Source organism: Bombina bombina, chromosome 4 (genome assembly GCF_027579735.1).
Source record: "Bombina bombina isolate aBomBom1 chromosome 4, aBomBom1.pri, whole genome shotgun sequence".
Taxonomy (NCBI): domain Eukaryota; kingdom Metazoa; phylum Chordata; class Amphibia; order Anura; family Bombinatoridae; genus Bombina; species Bombina bombina.
This window is the reverse complement of record NC_069502.1, coordinates 1211315705-1211335008: the sequence shown is the minus strand read 5'-3', so window position 1 is coordinate 1211335008 and position 19304 is coordinate 1211315705. Positions and strand designations below refer to the sequence as shown.

Sequence of the window (19304 nt, the reverse complement as noted above, 5' to 3'; positions counted from 1 at the left end):
TTTAGCTCATGTAAACGTGAATGCTATATCTTGATATCCACAATTCTCTGTCTTGTGCACATCATTCACATTGTTTTTGTATCTATGTTACCTGCATAATCGCTACAAGTATGCTTCATGTTTACTGCTGTTCACAACCCTTATCCCAATGCTGTCTCACTGTGCCATTATTCGCTATGGGAATTTTCCTTTAGCTTCTATGCCGATTCCAATAGCTCCGGTTCATTTATAATGTGTTGCATCTTTAATATGCTAGTGTTAACATGTTCTATGTTCTGGCTCACCATACTAAGCGCCCCAAAAATAGGTGTTTTAAGCGCATACTAATATAGTCTGGGTCACCTCATTTCCCTTATAGGGGGTATCCCGAGGAACATGATATAGTGCCACCTGGGGTCATCCCCGATGGCACTATTGTGAGACCTTGATGTTGCTCTATCTTGTTGTTTGTCTTGCCTATGCAGTTTGCCGTTAGCTATTTCCAACATAGGTTGCGGACATCTTATCTGTTTCTCCTACCCGTGGATTAGGGGAGAGCCTCGGGGGAGATATTTTCATCAATATGTGAAATTGATGTCATGGCAGCTATATTATAATTCTACCAACTGGGGGTCATAAGCACGATACTTTTAATGATATTGTCATACCATCCTTATGAGTCTATCCGCCCTGGGGGTGAGAGGGGGCCCTTAGCGGGGACAAGTATATTCATTATTACACAGTCCAAGGTTACAATTACACGGTATTTGTTTCTCCTTCTGGGCCAGTGGCCAAGGCCCTGAGGGAGTCCTTGTAAAGGAAGCATAAACCACGAACATCCAAACGTTTGGTTAATTATCACGAGATCCCTAAGTTGTAAACGGCAGCTGAACATTGTGTTACAACGCATCCACTCAAGACTGATCTTAGCTTAAACTATGTAATCTAGAGATGCTATACAGTTAAGGCCCATAGTACGATAGAAGGGCTCTCAGCCTTGCAGGATGCCCAAGTTCTTGTTATGCGTCTTAGTTTTAAAGAAAGCTATGGACAATATTTTATTCCTAGAGCAAGCAACACCTATCTTTACCTTTTATATTCTGTTCAGCCTATCAACCCTTATGTTTATAGATATGAGATACCTAGCATTAGCCCACCTCCCCTCCCCCCCCCTAAAGCAGAGCCCACTCTAGGGTTCCAACTAGGCGGACTACTTTCGCCTCAATCTTTCTTATTTTATAAATATGTGTTCTCACCGATTTGAATTTTGTTGCTTAGTCTTTGGGTATGGAACTATGATTTATATAATGTTATTTTCTTAGGTGTCTGATGTACGCTATTCCTCCCTGGATATATGTGTATGTACTTTATGTTTACAGATATTTGTGCAGGGGTCCTGCGTGACCCCAATTGTTATCTTTTTCTTTTAAATCAAATAAAAAACTATTAAAAAAAAAAAAAAAAAAAGTATTTCCCCATAGGAATCAATGGGGCTGCGTTAGGAGATAAATGCTGCTTCTTTTTTTTTTTTCAGCCGCTTCTCCCCCATTGATTCCTATGGGGAAATTATGCACGTTTAGCCAGCTCACCGCTACTGTAAGCAGCGCTGGTATTGAGGTGAGATGTGGAGCTAAATTTTGCTCTCTGCTCACTTTTCTGCGGCTAACGCCGGGTTTGTAAAAACCCGTAATATCAGCGTTGTCTGTAGGTGAGCGGTGAGCTTAAACTGCTCGTTAGCACCGCACAGCCTTACCGACAAAAACTCGTAATCTAGCCGATAGTTTGGGTTTCATGACCCTTTAAGAAATTTGACTATTGGCTTTTAAGTATCCTCACAATAGGTGACTGGGTCTTGTATAAGCAATTAGAAAAGCTCAGAAACAACAAACCTCTTGCATTTCAGTTATTAATATGAACGTGAAAAACGCAAGCTTTGGTTTCTAGGGAGCTTTGGTACAAAATACAAAATATTTGGTAGGTGATGGAGGTTTGGAAAAATATCTCTCTATTTCAGGGCTTGACAAAAAGTGCCCCCTGGCTCATAGCATTGTCATTCTGGCAGATTACTAGATTAATCTAGATATGTCTATTAATAATTATCATTTTCTCCTCAGTAATTTAACTAGCTCCTATACTGTAAATACATTTGTCAGCACTGTTACTCTGTTGGTGAGAGGACTCTATGGTCTGCACGGATGATGACCCAGCTAGGTAGATATGATGCACTCTCTTAATTTATCTCTAAATAACAACAAACAATCTTTATGGCCATTTTGTAGAAATATTTTAATAGAATGTTAATAATAATCAAAAAGCAAAATAAAGAAATCAGTGAAGTCAAACTTTTTTTAAGAATACAAAATAGTGGTATTGGAAAAGAACAGATTAAAGTAACCATTTAATACAAAAATAAAACGCTAAATTTTAAGTGCTTGTAATGTTTGCAATACTGACCTGAGCTTACAATGTTTAACCCATGTAAAGGGTTAAAGGCATAGGTAAATTCCACCTCAGGAGCTGAAAGGATTACAGCTCCCAGCAGAACATGGTCAATCAGGCAGTAGCAGAGAGCCGCCAATCATCAGCCATTTCCTGCTAGATGATTACAATGCTTGTTTAACCAATTGCCGGGGTTAAGCACCGAGTAGGCTAGGGTCAGTAATGTACAAGTGACATCTTCTAACAATTTACCTTATAGTATCCCTTTAAATGTGCTACAAGCTCAGGGCTTCTCTGTTTCTGCACAACCAATCACAAACCAAGTAGTCATAATTATCAGCTCGTACGTATATAAACAGCTGAGGCTGATCCATCTCATTTCTTCTCTACACGGGACACAAAGTGCTGGATATCTTTTGCCAGTAACCCAGGTTCCTCGAAAGAAGCAAAGTGACCTCCGCTCGGCATAAAGGTGTATGTGACAATGTTCTTGTATTTCATTTTAATCCACGACTGGGGAACGTGCTTTATATCACACGGGAAAGCAGCGATACCTGTGGGGACGTACACTCCAGTCCTGTAAATCAGAGACACCCAGTTAGGTAGGTAGTAGGAAGGCAGCTGTTATACAAAGCGTAGCACTGGAACAGAATACGTCAGTATTCTAACAAACACACAGAGCTCTAAATGGTTTGTGGTCTCCTCTGTTATTGTATCAATGCAATCAGAGTAGTTACTGCATTACTGTCATGGTTGCTGTGTCTATACAGAAACCTTCGTGCTTATTATATTGCACTTCCGTTTTCTGTGTGTTTTATACACAAGCTGTGTGCACAGTTTTAAGCGTGTACCTTTCTATTTAACATTAGGCTACATCATACTGTATTTCCAAATCCAGCAAAAAAAAAAAAAAAAGGTCTTTAATCCTAATTAAATAATAATAAAAGTGGCAATTACCTACCTAGACACCATACAACATATAAACACAATATGAGGAGTCTTGTGCCTACCTTGGTAGCAGGTGGATATAAATAGCAATACCCTATCTACTAGAGGACTTTTATGGTGCTCTGAAAGGGACCCTATAGCATAGCTAGATGGCTTTAAGCTGACAACAGTGATCACATGACAGAGACACATAGAATATCAGTAGGGGGCATCCTTCTTTTGTACCCAAAATTCATAGCAGGTATGAAACCTTTTATATGAAAGCAGAAATGTTGATGCTTCAAATCAGAAGTCCTGGGTCCATCTATCTGCCAATGACAAATACCCACAGAGCTGGTCCTATTTTGGAAGTTCTGGCAAATCTAAAGAGGTCCTTATTGTCCCCTGATGACAGAAAAAGACACTTGAGAGAATTGTTTAAAAAAATAGATATCATCTTTATAGGATATTTGGTGCAAGTAGTTTATTTTTGACTGGGTGTTAGGAGAATTTATAGATTGTAAAAATGAGTCAAAAGATGTCAAATCTGATATTTTTATGATTAGACATTTTATTTCTAAATTACAGTATTATATAAAGTTTATAAAGTGGCAAAAAATAATAGATCTTTTCATCTAATTTTCAGTTAGAAATGTTGTTGTATAGCAGGTTACACCCTACATCGTTTATGAAATGGACGACTGATGTCGTTTACCATGTATGCTTTATATACATATCATTTAGTATGGTGTATTTTCCCATATACTCTAGTGATTTACTAACATTTCTTGATCTGCTGAAAAAAAACAAGATGTGATTTGTGTGGTTACTTCACAGAAAAACACTAAAACTGATGTGCGAATCAAAAAAAATAAGTAAAGGCTCTAGCATAAGGATGTGAAGCAGTGAAAGAATTATGTATAGGGCAATTTTACATTTTCAAGAAGGTTAAATAATTAAAGTGCCAATTTATATGTATCTTTACAGCATATAGGGATCCGGCATACCTATATATGCTTTTAGCTATGTTACATATAGATTACAGATGCTTAGGAGGATCATTTTAAACAGAATGAAGTTGGCCAGTTGGTCAGTGGCTTCTGCATAGTACCAAATAACAAACACAATTCTACGGTGTCCCTCAGGTTTCCTTTTGTTGTACGAGGTTCAGGTTTCTTTTTTTCTTGACCATACAACCTTTAGTACACACAAAACCTTTATCATGTCACTTACTTGACTTGTGGAGTGTCACCCATACCCCGTACTATGTTCTCTTTGTAGAACCTCATAGAGGATGTGATGGATCCGGTTAGCCAGTAGATCAGGACATTGGTAAGGAGATGATCCATGGTGTATTTCCTGTATAAGGAGAACAACAATCATTAGCAGGACTGGAGGTCAGATGGTGAGTACTCATGCACAGTACTGCCCTGGGGCTTCTTTATGTTAAATTATTGGCTTTAAAGAAACACATCATGAGATATTGTACTTCTGAGAGGTGTTTCCTGAACAGATGAGAGCGAGGCTGATTAAAGGTCCATTATAGCAGAAAAATTCAATTTTATAATTCATTTGAGCATGTCATGTTAAGACTAGTGACCTAGCTGTGTGACTAGCACTGCTCATTGGGCCAATGGCAGTTTCTACTCAGGAACAGTAGTGCTCTGTGGGTCCCAAGCAGTACTTATACTGTCTGTTAAACCCTTTTGCAGGCGATAAACACATAGCATTAAAAGGGTTGCTAGAATTTAGAGTATGTTGGGGGGGGGGGCTCATTAAACTGAATTTGCGCTGTTAGAACTATTTCTTAGTGCTCCACACTTGTCAGTATTTGTCCTGAGTGAATGTGGAAGTGCCTGGGAGAGGAATCATTTACAGGTTATACTGTGCCATTAGAGCGCCACCTTGTTTTCATATTTCAGTGTTTAACTCTTTGTCTGGCCAAAAGAACAGCTATGTTACTATGCAATGTGCTGCAGGCCTCTCCAGCAGTCAGAGAGTTAAAGGGCGGTGAAGTAGGATTTACACGTGATTAACATGATGGGGACGGGGGAAAAGCACTGAGCAACCATAAAGCACAACATACGGTAGAAGTACGTGCTGTTACCCTTTAGGTGTGAAGAAGCAATACTGCTTTATATTAAGCCGTTTCATCCAAGCAAATCTGGCAAAATATCTGTACAGCAATATTTGTTACAATTAGTTTTATGAAAATGTGATATCCAGTTTTTCAGCAGAAAAACAAACAGATTGCACCGTCCCTCAAACCTGACACTTTCACAGGGCAGTGATCATTGGAACTGGAAACTGTTAGGTTAGTGGCATAATTATACAGCGCAGTCTGCCAATCAGACAGCTGTAATGTGCTCAAAGGGTTAAACGAACCAGAAGTCAGTGAGCGACAACCGTACATTAAGCAAAACATGTCAGTTTGTAATTCTTCACTTAGAAACGGTGGTACAAAGTGCCAGATTTCACAGGGAATCATTTTCACAAACAAATGGTTCTGACCATGAGGGTTTATCATGAAAACCGACCTTTCAAGACCTCCATCCTCAAGTTCCCGGAAGCTTGAGTCTGTCCACGTGGAGAACTTCTCTAGAATATAGGCAGCGAGTCCAGCAGGAGAGTCATTCAGGGCCGAGCCTGCAACGTAATACAAGAGGGGTCTGTGTTACACACAAAAATATATATTCTATGGCTCATTTAGAACATTTTACTGTATGTATAATTATTTTATTTAATTCAAAAAAATATTTAATATAACAATAACATGCTTTGAAGATAGCAATTCTTCATGTGCCCTAACCCTATCACATTAGTCCTAAATTGCAAACTACAATGCACGTTACGCATATTTTACATTCCTATATTCTCCTGTCAGGTTATCAAGCAAGTATAGGTGTTAGGTTATTCAGTTTGTACTCTCCAATGACTTCTATGGGGTGAATACGTTAACACAGTCGTGATATTTTATTAGCACACATTCACCTAAATTACGAGTTTTGAGCGCTATAGGGAAAGTAAAGAACGCAACAAAAGTGGTGTTATTTAACCCCCTATAGCGCTGCCATTACAAGTTTTGAAAAACACTTCTTGCGCGGGCGATATGAAGGTATTAAGCTTTCCCCATAGACATCAATAGGGAGAGCCGGCAAAAAAAAAGTCTAACACCTGCGATTGCGGAAACAAAAGCTCAGTAACGCAGCCCCATTGATGTCTATGGGGAAAAAGAAAAGACAATTTAAACCTAACACCCTAACATAAACCCTGAGTCTAAACACCCCTAATCTGTTGCCCCCGACTCCTGCCTACAGTTATTAACCCCTAATATGCCGCTCCCGATATCGCCGCCACTATACTTAAGTTATTAACCCCTTATCCGCCGCACCCCAACATCACCACAACTATATTAAAGTTATTAACCCCTATTCCGCCGATATCGCCGCCACCTAAATAAAGCTATTAACCTCTAAACCTCTGGCCTCCCACATCACTACCACTAAATAAACCTATTAACCCCTAAACCACCAGCCCCCCACATCGCAACAACCTAAATTAAACTATTAACCCCTAACCCTAATGTAACCCTAGCACACCCCAACTTTAACATAATTAAAATAGATCTAAATTAAATTTACAATTAACTAAATAAACCTATTAACCCCTAAACTGCCAGCCCCCCACATCGCAACAACCTAAAATAAACTAAATTAACCCCTAAACCTAACCCCCTAACTTTAACATAATGAAATAAGATCTAAATTAAAGTTACTATTATTAACTAAATAATACCTATTTAAAACTAAATACTTACTTACCTGTGAAATAAAACCTAAGATAGGATGAAGACTCTTCACCTGGATTAGGACTTCAACTCCAGGATGAAGATCATTCAAGCCGGACTTTAAAAACTGTGGATCGCCAGGGGGTTAGTGTTAGGCTTTTTTAAGGGTTTATTGGGTGGGTTTTATTTTTTAGTTTAGGGTCTGGGCAGTAAAAGAGCTAAATGCTCTTTAAAGGGCAATGCCCAAACAAATGCCCTTTTCAGGGCAATGAGTATCTTAGGTTTTTTTAGAAATAGGTTTTTTATTTTGGTGGTTGGTTGGGTGGTGGAAGGCCCGGACTGACCATAGGGCATACCGGGCATTTGCCCGGTGGGCCGCCGGTTATCTTAGCCCCTCCCACTATTACCACTCATAGTGCGTGCCCCAAATTTTTTTCTCTTGCATACAGTGGCCATGAGACAAAATTGCAAGTAGCAGATTCTCTCAGTCTCACGGCCGTTGTTACCGCTGTATGTAAGTCTGTCTCTGCAGACTGTGTCCGCTGATCACTCACGGTCCTCCTCCCACCCTTGGCTGCTGGCGCCCGCATCAGTATTACTGTAGCAGCATGTCTCTTGCATACAGCGGCCGCCCATGAGGCAAAATTGCAAGCAGATGCTCTCAGTCTCACGGCCACTGTATGTAAGTCTGGAGTGTCTGTGTCCCCTGCTCCTTATAAGGCAGTATGGCCATTTAACAGTGCTGCAAAATTTACAAATAATACTTTTCACATATTATTTGTAAATTTTGCAGCACTGTTAAACGGCCATACTGCCTTATAAGGAGCAGGGGACACAGACACTCTAGACTTACATACAGCGGTCGTGAGACTAAGAGCAACTGCTTACAATTTTGCCTCACGGACGGCCGCTGTATGCAAGAGACATGCTGCTACAGTAATACTGATGTGGGCACCAGCGGCCAAGGGTGGGAGGAGGACCGCGAGTGAGACATGCCATGCTGCAGTGCTAATGATGCGGGTGGCCATGGGTCGGGTGGGAGGAGCAGCAGGGGCCTCCGAGATCTGTGCTGGCCTGCTGCTGGCTAGGAGCCGGAACTAAAAAGGGAGAACATGTGACCTCCCGCTCCCTCATCACTTCCCGAATCCTCCCTGTGTAGCCGCGTACAGGAGGGAATAGAGGCTGCCTGCACTAATTCCAACCCTAGCCATAACCCTAACACCATACACTAATCCCCTGGCGTTTACCCTAATTCCAATCCTAGCCATAACCCTAACCCTATACACTAATCCCCTGGTTCTTACCCTAATTTCAACCCTAGCCAAAACCCTAACCCTAAACACTAATCTTAACCCTGGTTCTTACCCAGATTCCAACCCTATCCATAAACCTAACCCCATACACCAATCCTAATACTGGTTCTTACCCTAATTCCAACTATAACCCTAACCCCATACACTAATCCCCTAGTGCTTACCCTTATTCCAACCCTAGCCATTACCCTAAACCTAAACTCATACACTAATCCTAACCCTAGTTCTTACTCTAATTCCAACCATAACCCTAAACCTAACCCCATACACTAATCCCCTGGTGCTTACCCTAATTCCAACTCTAGCCATAACCCTAACCCCATACACTAATCCCCTGGTGCTTACCCTAATTCCAACCCTAGCCATAACCCTAACACCATACACTAATCCCCTGGCGTTTACCCTAATTCCAATCCTAGCCATAACCCTAACCCTATACACTAATCCCCTGGTTTTTACCCTAATTTCAACCCTAGCCATAACCCTAACCCTAAACACTAATCCTAACCCTGGTTCTTACCCAGATTCCAACCCTAGCCATAAACCTAACCCCATACACCAATCCTAATCCTGGTTCTAACCCTAATTCCAAAACTAGCCATAACCCTAACCCCTACTTATTTTAAACTATTAACTATTATTGAGTTTTCAATATATCACCTTTTCATTCTAAAGATTTGTATTTAAAAGGGCAGTATACTATAAAATAGTTTTTCTCTTAATGTGTTTCCAATTACTTATTTTTCCAGTTGCAGAATATAAAATGTATGAGATTTGTTTTTTTAAGGCTTATTTGTGTATATGGATTAGCTGATTTTGTCTTTTGAAGCCACAACCTAATAAATTGGGTTCAGCTTGTAGGTATAATCAGATCTCATTACTTTATCACATTGTGTACATATACCTGCTTCTTTATCTTATATCTGTCCATAAACCAATCATCAGTACTTGGAGAGAACAATGGAAAATTAACATTGTATTACCTTATCTCTTCTATAACCCACTGGGAGTGTAATTTCTTCTACTGGCTGTGTTAACACAGCTTGGCCTCAAGACCAAAAACTTTCAGGATGGGTGGGGATACCACAGGCTAAATAAACTATTTAAAATGCTAATATAAGGCTATTGGAAATATTTGTAAATAATTTAATACACTCCAGCAGGTAAAGTGGATAATTGGGAACAAATTAAAGGGGAGACATTTTTTGAGTAAATTGTCCCATTAAATTCATGTTTACATATTTTAAGTCAGCTTTTCAGGTCCCTGACATATCTGATAGTGATTATAATTGGTATAACTATTCACAAATATTCCAATTGTATTCACGTTTGGTTACAGCAACTCTCTTATCCTATTAATATTTTATATATAAGTTTGGTATGCTTTATCTAAGGTTGCCTTTAAGGGAAGAAAAGGTCAAAATTGATATGTGCATGGGTGTATTTCAATTTTAAATAGCAGTATTTTTGTAATATAATTCCATTAGCAAAAATGCTTTTAGTAAGTTATTGCTGGTCTTTAGCAGCATACGCACATATGCTTTGAGGCCCTGTGAACTAGTTTTCAAACCCCACACAGTCTCAGAGTCAGCAGGGGCTTCTATGACACTTATTAAATCTATACAGACACAACACACACCACCGCCAGGTCTCTGAGCTTGAATACTGAGAGTTATGTGAACTAAATAATTAGTTTATTGAATATGTCTTGTGTTTACAAATGAACACTTTGTGTTTTTCATTAAAAATATGCAAATTTGTATTGTTTTTATTGTTTTTTTTATATTTTAGTTTTTTTTCATATATTCACAAAATATATATATTATACTTGTCATATTCGGTATACGGTTAAATAAGAAACGGGGGGGGGGGAGTGGGCTGCTTTGCCTTAAAATGCCTGGGCCTATTTTTGGTCCCAGTCCGGCCCTGGGTGGTGGGTTTTACTGTTGGGGTTTTTTGTGTTTTTTTTTCTACAGGTAAAAGAGCTGATATCTTTGGGGCAATGCCCCACAAAAGGCCCTTTTAAGGGCCTTTGGTAGTTTATTGTAGGCTTTTTTTTTTTTTTTTTTTTTGGGCGGGCTTTTTTATTTTAATAGGGCAATAAGATTAGGTGTAATTCTTTTTTATTTTGATAGGGCAATAAGATTAGGTGTAATTCTTTTTTATTTTGATAGGGCAATAAGATTAGGTGTAATTCTTTTTTATTTTGATAGGGCAATAAGATTAGGTGTAATTCTTTTTTATTTTGGATAATTTCGTTTTTTATTTTTTGTAACTTAGTATTTTTTTTGTAATGAGATACTTTGTAATTTTTAGAGTAGTGTTAGGATTTTTTTAATGTGCAGTTTAGTTTTATTTAATTGGTAGTTAGTTTAATAATTATATTAGTTTAATTGTTAGTTTAAACTTAGGTTTTTTTTATTTGACAGGTAAGTTTAAATTTAATTTAAGATAGGGAAATTGTAATTTTAATATAAAGTTAGGGTGGCTTTAGGTTTAGGGGTTACTAGTTTAAAATTAGTTTATTGCGATGGGGGGGGGGGATTTCGGTTTAGGGGTTAATAGTTTTATTTAGAATATTTCGTTGTTGGGGGGCTTTCGGTTTAGGGGTTAATAGGTTTATTATAGTGGCTTGCGGTTTAAGGCTTAATAACTTTGTATAGCTGGGTCGATGTGGGCGGACGGCAGATTAGGGGTTAATAATATTTAAATAGTGTCTGCGATGCGGGAGGGCAGCGGTTTAGGCGGAAATAACTTTAGCATAGTGGTGATGATGTCGGGGAGCTGCGAAATAGGGGATAATAAAAAAAATGTAGTGGCGGCTATGCCGAAAGCGGCAGATTAGGGGTTAATACATTTAAAATAGTGTTTACAATGCGGGAGGTCCTCAGTTTAGGGGTTAATAGGTAGTTTATGAGTGTTAGTGTACTTTTTAACACTTTAGTTATGAGTTTTATGCTACGGCTTTGTAGCATAACACATAACTACTGACATCTATGCCGACAAGACTAGTAATGGCTGCGTTAGGGAAAAAGATGCGTTATGGGCCACAACGCTGCTATTTGACTCATAATGCAAAAAACGTTATCTAGGCGTTTGTGTTTCGCTCCTACACTAACTTTTTACTTTCAACTTGTAATATGTAACGTGTAATAATCTAACCCTAAAGCTTTTATATTGCAATTGCAAGGTGTTTACTGTCCCTTTTAGTTTGTGGTAAAAAGCTAAGATGTTGTGTGATGCAGGTTAAAGGCTGGCACTATGCAAGGTCAACGAACACAGTTAGGATTAGGGGTTAACCCTTTTGCTCCTGGTGTTATAGCTACTTATAGATACCAATCAATATTAATATGGAAGTTGAAGTGTAAAAACCTAAACAGAACATTAGAGAAAACATTTACAAAGACATATTAATATCTTTAGATGTGTGTATGAATCAGCTGCGCGTATAAACCAGCTGTGCGTACAAACCAGTTGCGGGTACATATATGATGTGCGTACATATAAGCTGTGCATACAAATCAGCTGCGGGTACATATAAGCTGCACGTACAAACCAGCTGCGGGTACATATAAGATGTGCGTACATATAAGCTGTGCATACAAATCAGCTGCGGGTACATATAAGCTGCACGTACAAATCAGCTGCGGGTACATATAAGATGTGCATAGAAATCCGGTGTGCGTACATATAAGCTGCACGTACAAATCAGCTGTGGGTACATATAAGATGTGCGTACATATAAGCTGTGCATACAAATCAGCTGCGGGTACATATAAGCTGTGCATAGAAATCAGGTGTGCGTACATATAAGCTGCATGTACAAATCAGCTGTGGGTACATATAAGCTGCACGTACAAATCAGCTGCGGGTACAAATCAGCTGCGTGTACATATAAGCTGTGCATAGAAATCAGGTGTGCGTACATATAAGCTGCACGTACAAACCAGCTGTGGGTACATATAAGCTGCACGTACAAACCAGCTGTGGGTACATATAAGCTGCGCGTACAAATCAGCTGCGGGTACATATAAGCTGTGCATAGAAATCAGGTGTGCGTACATATAAGCTGCACATACAAATCAGCTGTGGGTACATATAAGCTGCACGTACAAATCAGCTGCGGGTACATATAAGCTGTGCATTGAAATCAGTGTGTGCGTACATATAAGCTGCACGTACAAACCAGCTGTGGGTACATATAAGCTGCGCGTACAAATCAGCTGCGGGTACATATAAGCTGTGCATAGAAATCAGGTGTGCGTACATATAAGCTGCACATACAAATCAGCTGTGGGTACATATAAGCTGCGCGTACAATTCAGCTGCGGGTACATATAAGCTGCATGTACAAACCAGCTGTGCGTACATATAAGTTGTGCGTAGAAACCAGCTGCACGTACATATAAGCTGTGCATACAAATCAGCTGCGCGTACAAATCAGCTGTGCGTACAAACAGGTAGTTTATAGCTCTCACCTACAGTGTCCGGCTTGGTAGCCTGAAGGTGGAAATAGCCAGACTCTCTTAATATCGCATACAGATTCTTCTCCAAGTACGGGAATAAACGCCTGACATCCTCTCTTGTTAAACCAACTAGCCACGGCACATATCGCCCAAGAAGCACAGATATGAACATCCCCAGGCTTCCGTTCTCCAGAAAAACTACATTCAAATGAAGGCCCTTCACAGCCCTGTAAAAAAAAACAGATTCATGGTGAATATTGATCAGGAATCAGTATAGAACTAGATTATAAAGTTGTCATAGTAAGAACACGCTAAAAAGGATAAATGAGGACATTATGTTATTACAGTGAATTTAAAGGAACACTGAAGACTGTGTAATTGCAAGAAACTTTCAGATAGATTATGAGTTTTGAGCGCTATAGGGAAATTAACGAGCGCCACAAAAGCAGCGTTAATTCACCTCCCTATAGCGCTGCTATTACAGGTTTACAAAAAGCAGGCTTGCGCGGGCGATATGGTTGCGTTGAGCTCCATACCTCACCCAAATACAATCGCTGCTTTGACGTGCTCGTGCACGATTTCCCCATAGACATCAATGGGGAGAGCCGGCAAAAAAAAAAGCCTAAACCTGCGATCGCGGAAAAAAAAAGTTCCATAACGCAGCCCCATTGATGTCTATGGGGAAAGAAAAATTTATGTTTAAACCTAACACCCTAACATAAAAACCACGTCTAAACACCCCTAATTTGCTGCCCCCAACATCTCAGCAACCTACATTACAGTTATTAACCCCTAATCTTCCGCCCCAATATGCTAAAGTTATTAACCCCTAAACCTCTGGCCTCCAAAATCACTAACAATAAATAAATATATTAACCCCTAAACCTAACCCTAATGTAACCCTAAGCCTAGGTCTAACCCTACCCCCCCCAACTTAAATATAATTAAAATCTAAATAAAACTTACAATTATTACCTAAATAATTCCTATTTAAAACTAAATACTTACCTATAAATGAAACCTAAGCTAGCTACAAAATAAATAATAGTTACATTGTAGCTAGCTTAGGTTTTATTTTTATTTCACAGGTAAGTTTGTATTTATTTTAACTAGGCAGACTAGTTAGTAAATAGTTATTAACTATTTACTAGCTACCTAGCTAAAATAAATAAAAATTTGCCTGTAAAATAAAACCTAACCTGAGTTACACTAAAACCTAACATTACAATAAAATAAATTAAATTAATAAAAAACAATTATCTAAATTACAAAAAAAATAAAACACTAAATTACACAAAATAAAAAATGAAATTATCAAAAATAAAAAAACAAATTACTCCTAATCTAATAGCCCTATAAAAATAAAAAAGCCCCCCAAAATAAAAATAAAAAACCTAGCCTACACTAAACTGCCAATGGCCCTTAAAAGGGCCTTTTGCGGGGCATTGCCCCAAAGAAATCGGGTCTTTTACCTGTAAAAAAAAAATGCAAACAACCCCCCAACAGTAAAATAGGATTGAGCTTTCATCCTATTGGCTGATCCAATCAGCCAATAAGATTGAGCTTGCATTCTATTGGCTGATTGGATCAGTCAATAGGATGAAAGCTCAATCCTATTGGCTGATTGCAACAGCCAATAGGATTTTTTCCCTTTTAATTCCTATTGGCTGAAAGAATTCTATCAGCCAATCAGAATGTAAGGGACGCCATCTTGGATGACGTCACTTAAAGGGAAACTTTATTCTACAGCGGATTCTCCATGCCGGATGTCTTGAAGATGGACCCGCTCTGCGCCGGATGGATGAAGATAGAAGATGCCAACTGGATGAAGACTTCTGCCCGCTTGGATGAAGACGGATGTCCGGTCTTCGAAAACTGTAAGTGGATCGTCGGGGTTAGTATTAGGTTTTTTTAAGGGTCTATTGGGTGGGTTTTATTTTTAGATTAGGGACTTTGGGCAATGTAAAAGAGCTAAACGCCATTTTAAGGGCAATGCCCATCCAAATGCCCTTTTCAGGGAAATGTTTAGCTTAGGTTTATTTTGATTTGGTTTTTATTTGGGGGGTTTGGTTAGGTGGGTGTTGAGTTTTACTATTGAGGGGTTGTTTGTAATTTTTTTAACAGGTAAAAGATCTGATTTCTTTGGGGCAATGCCCCGCAAAAGGCCCTTTTAAGGGCCATTGGCAGTTTAGTGTAGGCTAAGGGGGGGGGTATTTGGGGGGGGGCTTTTTTATTTTGATAGGGCTAATAGATTAGGAGTCATTTGTTATTATTTTTGATAATTTTGTTTTTTATTTTGTGTAATTTAGTGGGGGGGGTTGTAATTTAGATAATTGTATTTTATTAATTTAATTTATTTGATTGTAATGTTAGTTTTTAGTGTAAGGCATGATAGGTTTTATTTTACAGGTAAATTTGTATTTATTTTAGCTAGGTAGTTAGTAAATAGTTAATAACTAGTTACTAACTAGTCTACTTAGTTAAAATAAATACAAACTTACCTGTGAAATAAAAATAAAACCTAAGCTAGCTACAATGTAACTATTATTTATTTTGTAGCTAGCTTAGGTTTTATTTTATAGGTATTTCATTTTAAATAGGAATTATTTAGGTAATAATTCTAAGATTTATTTAGATTTATTTTTAATTATAATTAAGTTAGGGGTGTTAGGCTTAGGGTTACGTTAGGGTTAGGTTTAGGGGTTAATATATTTATGTAGTGATGTGGGAGACCAGAGGTTTAGGGGGTTAATAGTTTATTTTAGTATATTTTGTTGTGGGGCGCTTGCGGTTTAGTGGTTAATAGGTTTATTCTAGCGGCGGTGTTGGCGGACGGCAGAGTAGGGGTTAATAATATTTAAATAAAGTTTGCGATGCGGGAGTGCAGCGGTTTAGGGGTTAATAGGTTTAGTATAGTGGTGACAATGTCTGGGAGATGCAGAATAGGGGTTAATAAAAAAATTTAAGTGGCGGCGATGTCGGGAGCGGCAGATTAGGGATTAATAATTTTAGTATTTGCGATGCAGGAGGGCCTTGGTTTAGGGGTTAATAGGCAGTTTATGGGTGTTAGTGTACCCCCTCAACAGTAAAATAGGATTGAGCTTTCATCCTATTGGCTGATCCAATCAGCCAATAGGATTGAGCTCGCATTCTATTGGCTGATTGGATCAGCCAATAGGATGAAAGCTCAATCCTATTGGCTGATTGCAACAGCCAATAGGATTTTTTCCCCTTTAATTCCTATTGGCTGAAAGAATTCTATCAGCCAATCGGAATGTAAGGGACGCCATCTTGGATGACGTCACTTAAAGGGAAACTTTATTCTACAGCGGATTCTCCATGCTGGATGTCTTGAAGATGGTTTATTCTAGCGGTGGTGTTGGCGGACGGCAGAATAGGGGTTAACAATATTTAAATAAAGTTTACGATGTGGAAGTGCAGCGGTTTAGGGGTTAATAGGTTTAGTATAGTGGTGACAATGTTGGGGAGCGGCAGATTAGGGATTAATAATTTTATTTTAGTATTTGTGATGCAGGAGGGCCTTGGTTTAGGGGTTAATAGGTAGTTTATGGGTGTTAGTGTACTTTGTAGCACTTTAGTTATGAGTTTTGTGTTACGGCTCCTTGTAGGGCTGAGCGTGAGCCTACGCACTCTTGCTCCTTGTAGGGCTGAGCGTGAGCCTACGCACTCTTGCTCCTTGTAGGGCTGAGCGTGAGCCTACGCACTCTTGCTCCTTGTAGGGCTGAGCGTGAGCCTACGCACTCTTGCTCCTTGTAGGGCTGAGCGTGAGCCTACGCACTCTTGCTCCTTGTAGGGCTGAGCGTGAGCCTACGCACTCTTGCTCCTTGTAGGGCTGAGCGTGAGCCTACGCACTCTTGCTCCTTGTAGGGCTGAGCGTGAGCCTACGCACTCTTGCTCCTTGTAGGGCTGAGCGTGAGCCTACGCACTCTTGCTCCTTGTAGGGCTGAGCGTGAGCCTACGCACTCTTGCTCCTTGTAGGGCTGAGCGTGAGCCTACGCACTCTTGCTCCTTGTAGGGCTGAGCGTGAGCCTACGCACTCTTGCTCCTTGTAGGGCTGAGCGTGAGCCTACGCACTCTTGCTCCTTGTAGGGCTGAGCGTGAGCCTACGCACTCTTGCTCCTTGTAGGGCTGAGCGTGAGCCTACGCACTCTTGCTCCTTGTAGGGCTGAGCGTGAGCCTACGCACTCTTGCTCCTTGTAGGGCTGAGCGTAAGCCTACGCACTCTTGCTCCTTGTAGGGCTGAGCGTAAGCCTACGCACTCTTGCTCCTTGTAGGGCTGAGCGTAAGCCTACACACTCTTGCTCCTTGTAGGGCTGAGCGTAAGCCTACACACTCTTGCTCCTTGTAGGGCTGAGCGTAAGCCTACACACTCTTGCTCCTTGTAGGGCTGAGCGTAAGCCTACACACTCTTGCTCCTTGTAGGGCTGAGCGTAAGCCTACACACTCTTGCTCCTTGTAGGGCTGAGCGTAAGCCTACACACTCTTGCTCCTTGTAGGGCTGAGCGTAAGCCTACACACTCTTGCTCCTTGTAGGGCTGAGCGTAAGCCTACACACTCTTGCTCCTTGTAGGGCTGAGCGTAAGCCTACACACTCTTGCTCCTTGTAGGGCTGAGCGTAAGCCTACACACTCTTGCTCCTTGTAGGGCTGAGCGTAAGCCTACACACTCTTGCTCCTTGTAGGGCTGAGCGTAAGCCTACACACTCTTGCTCCTTGTAGGGCTGAGCGTAAGCCTACACACTCTTGCTCCTTGTAGGGCTGAGCGTAAGCCTACACACTCTTGCTCCTTGTAGGGCTGAGCGTAAGCCTACACACTCTTGCTCCTTGTAGGGCTGAGCGTAAGCCTACACACTCTTGCTCCTTGTAGGGCTGAGCGTAAGCCTACACACTCTTGCTCCTTGTAGGGCTGAGCGTAAGCCTACACACTCTTGCTCCTTGTAGGGCTGAGCGTAAGCCTACACACTCTTGCTCCTTGTAGGGCTGAGCGTAAGCCTACACACTCTTGCTCCTTGTAGGGCTGAGCGTAAGCCTACACACTCTTGCTCCTTGTAGGGCTGAGCGTAAGCCTACACACTCTTGCTCCTTGTAGGGCTGAGCGTAAGCCTACACACTCTTGCTCCTTGTAGGGCTGAGCGTAAGCCTACACACTCTTGCTCCTTGTAGGGCTGAGCGTAAGCCTACACACTCTTGCTCCTTGTAGGGCTGAGCGTAAGCCTACACACTCTTGCTCCTTGTAGGGCTGAGCGTAAGCCTACACACTCTTGCTCCTTGTAGGGCTGAGCGTAAGCCTACACACTCTTGCTCCTTGTAGGGCTGAGCGTAAGCCTACACACTCTTGCTCCTTGTAGGGCTGAGCGTAAGCCTACACACTCTTGCTCCTTGTAGGGCTGAGCGTAAGCCTACACACTCTTGCTCCTTGTAGGGCTGAGCGTAAGCCTACACACTCTTGCTCCTTGTAGGGCTGAGCGTAAGCCTACACACTCTTGCTCCTTGTAGGGCTGAGCGTAAGCCTACACACTCTTGCTCCTTGTAGGGCTGAGCGTAAGCCTACACACTCTTGCTCCTTGTAGGGCTGAGCGTAAGCCTACACACTCTTGCTCCTTGTAGGGCTGAGCGTAAGCCTACACACTCTTGCTCCTTGTAGGGCTGAGCGTAAGCCTACACACTCTTGCTCCTTGTAGGGCTGAGCGTAAGCCTACACACTCTTGCTCCTTGTAGGGCTGAGCGTAAGCCTACACACTCTTGCTCCTTGTAGGGCTGAGCGTAAGCCTACACACTCTTGCTCCTTGTAGGGCTGAGCGTAAGCCTACACACTCTTGCTCCTTGTAGGGCTGAGCGTAAGCCTACACACTCTTGCTCCTTGTAGGGCTGAGCGTAAGCCTACACACTCTTGCTCCTTGTAGGGCTGAGCGTAAGCCTACACACTCTTGCTCCTTGTAGGGCTGAGCGTAAGCCTACACACTCTTGCTCCTTGTAGGGCTGAGCGTAAGCCTACACACTCTTGCTCCTTGTAGGGCTGAGCGTAAGCCTACACACTCTTGCTCCTTGTAGGGCTGAGCGTAAGCCTACACACTCTTGCTCCTTGTAGGGCTGAGCGTAAGCCTACACACTCTTGCTCCTTGTAGGGCTGAGCGTAAGCCTACACACTCTTGCTCCTTGTAGGGCTGAGCGTAAGCCTACACACTCTTGCTCCTTGTAGGGCTGAGCGTAAGCCTACACACTCTTGCTCCTTGTAGGGCTGAGCGTAAGCCTACACACTCTTGCTCCTTGTAGGGCTGAGCGTAAGCCTACACACTCTTGCTCCTTGTAGGGCTGAGAGTAAGCCTACACACTCTTGCTCCTTGTAGGGCTGAGAGTAAGCCTACACACTCTT

General features: G+C 41.2%; 1 protein-coding gene across 2 annotated transcripts in view; it reads right to left on the bottom strand.

Annotated features, from left to right (window-relative positions):
- Nucleotides 1-2240: 2240 nt before the first annotated feature.
- The window catches only part of LOC128658192 (epoxide hydrolase 1), a 75481-nt gene continuing 58417 nt past the window's right edge, over nt 2241-19304 (bottom strand). For both annotated transcript variants that reach the window (XM_053712712.1, XM_053712713.1), the window contains exons 7-10: nt 12924-13138; nt 5883-5991; nt 4579-4704; nt 2241-2995 (exon numbers count right to left, since the gene is read on the bottom strand). In XM_053712712.1, coding sequence (XP_053568687.1) covers nt 2794-2995; nt 4579-4704; nt 5883-5991; nt 12924-13138 — 652 coding nt within the window. In that variant the 3' untranslated portion in view covers nt 2241-2793. The remainder of the gene's footprint in view (nt 2996-4578; nt 4705-5882; nt 5992-12923; nt 13139-19304) is intronic.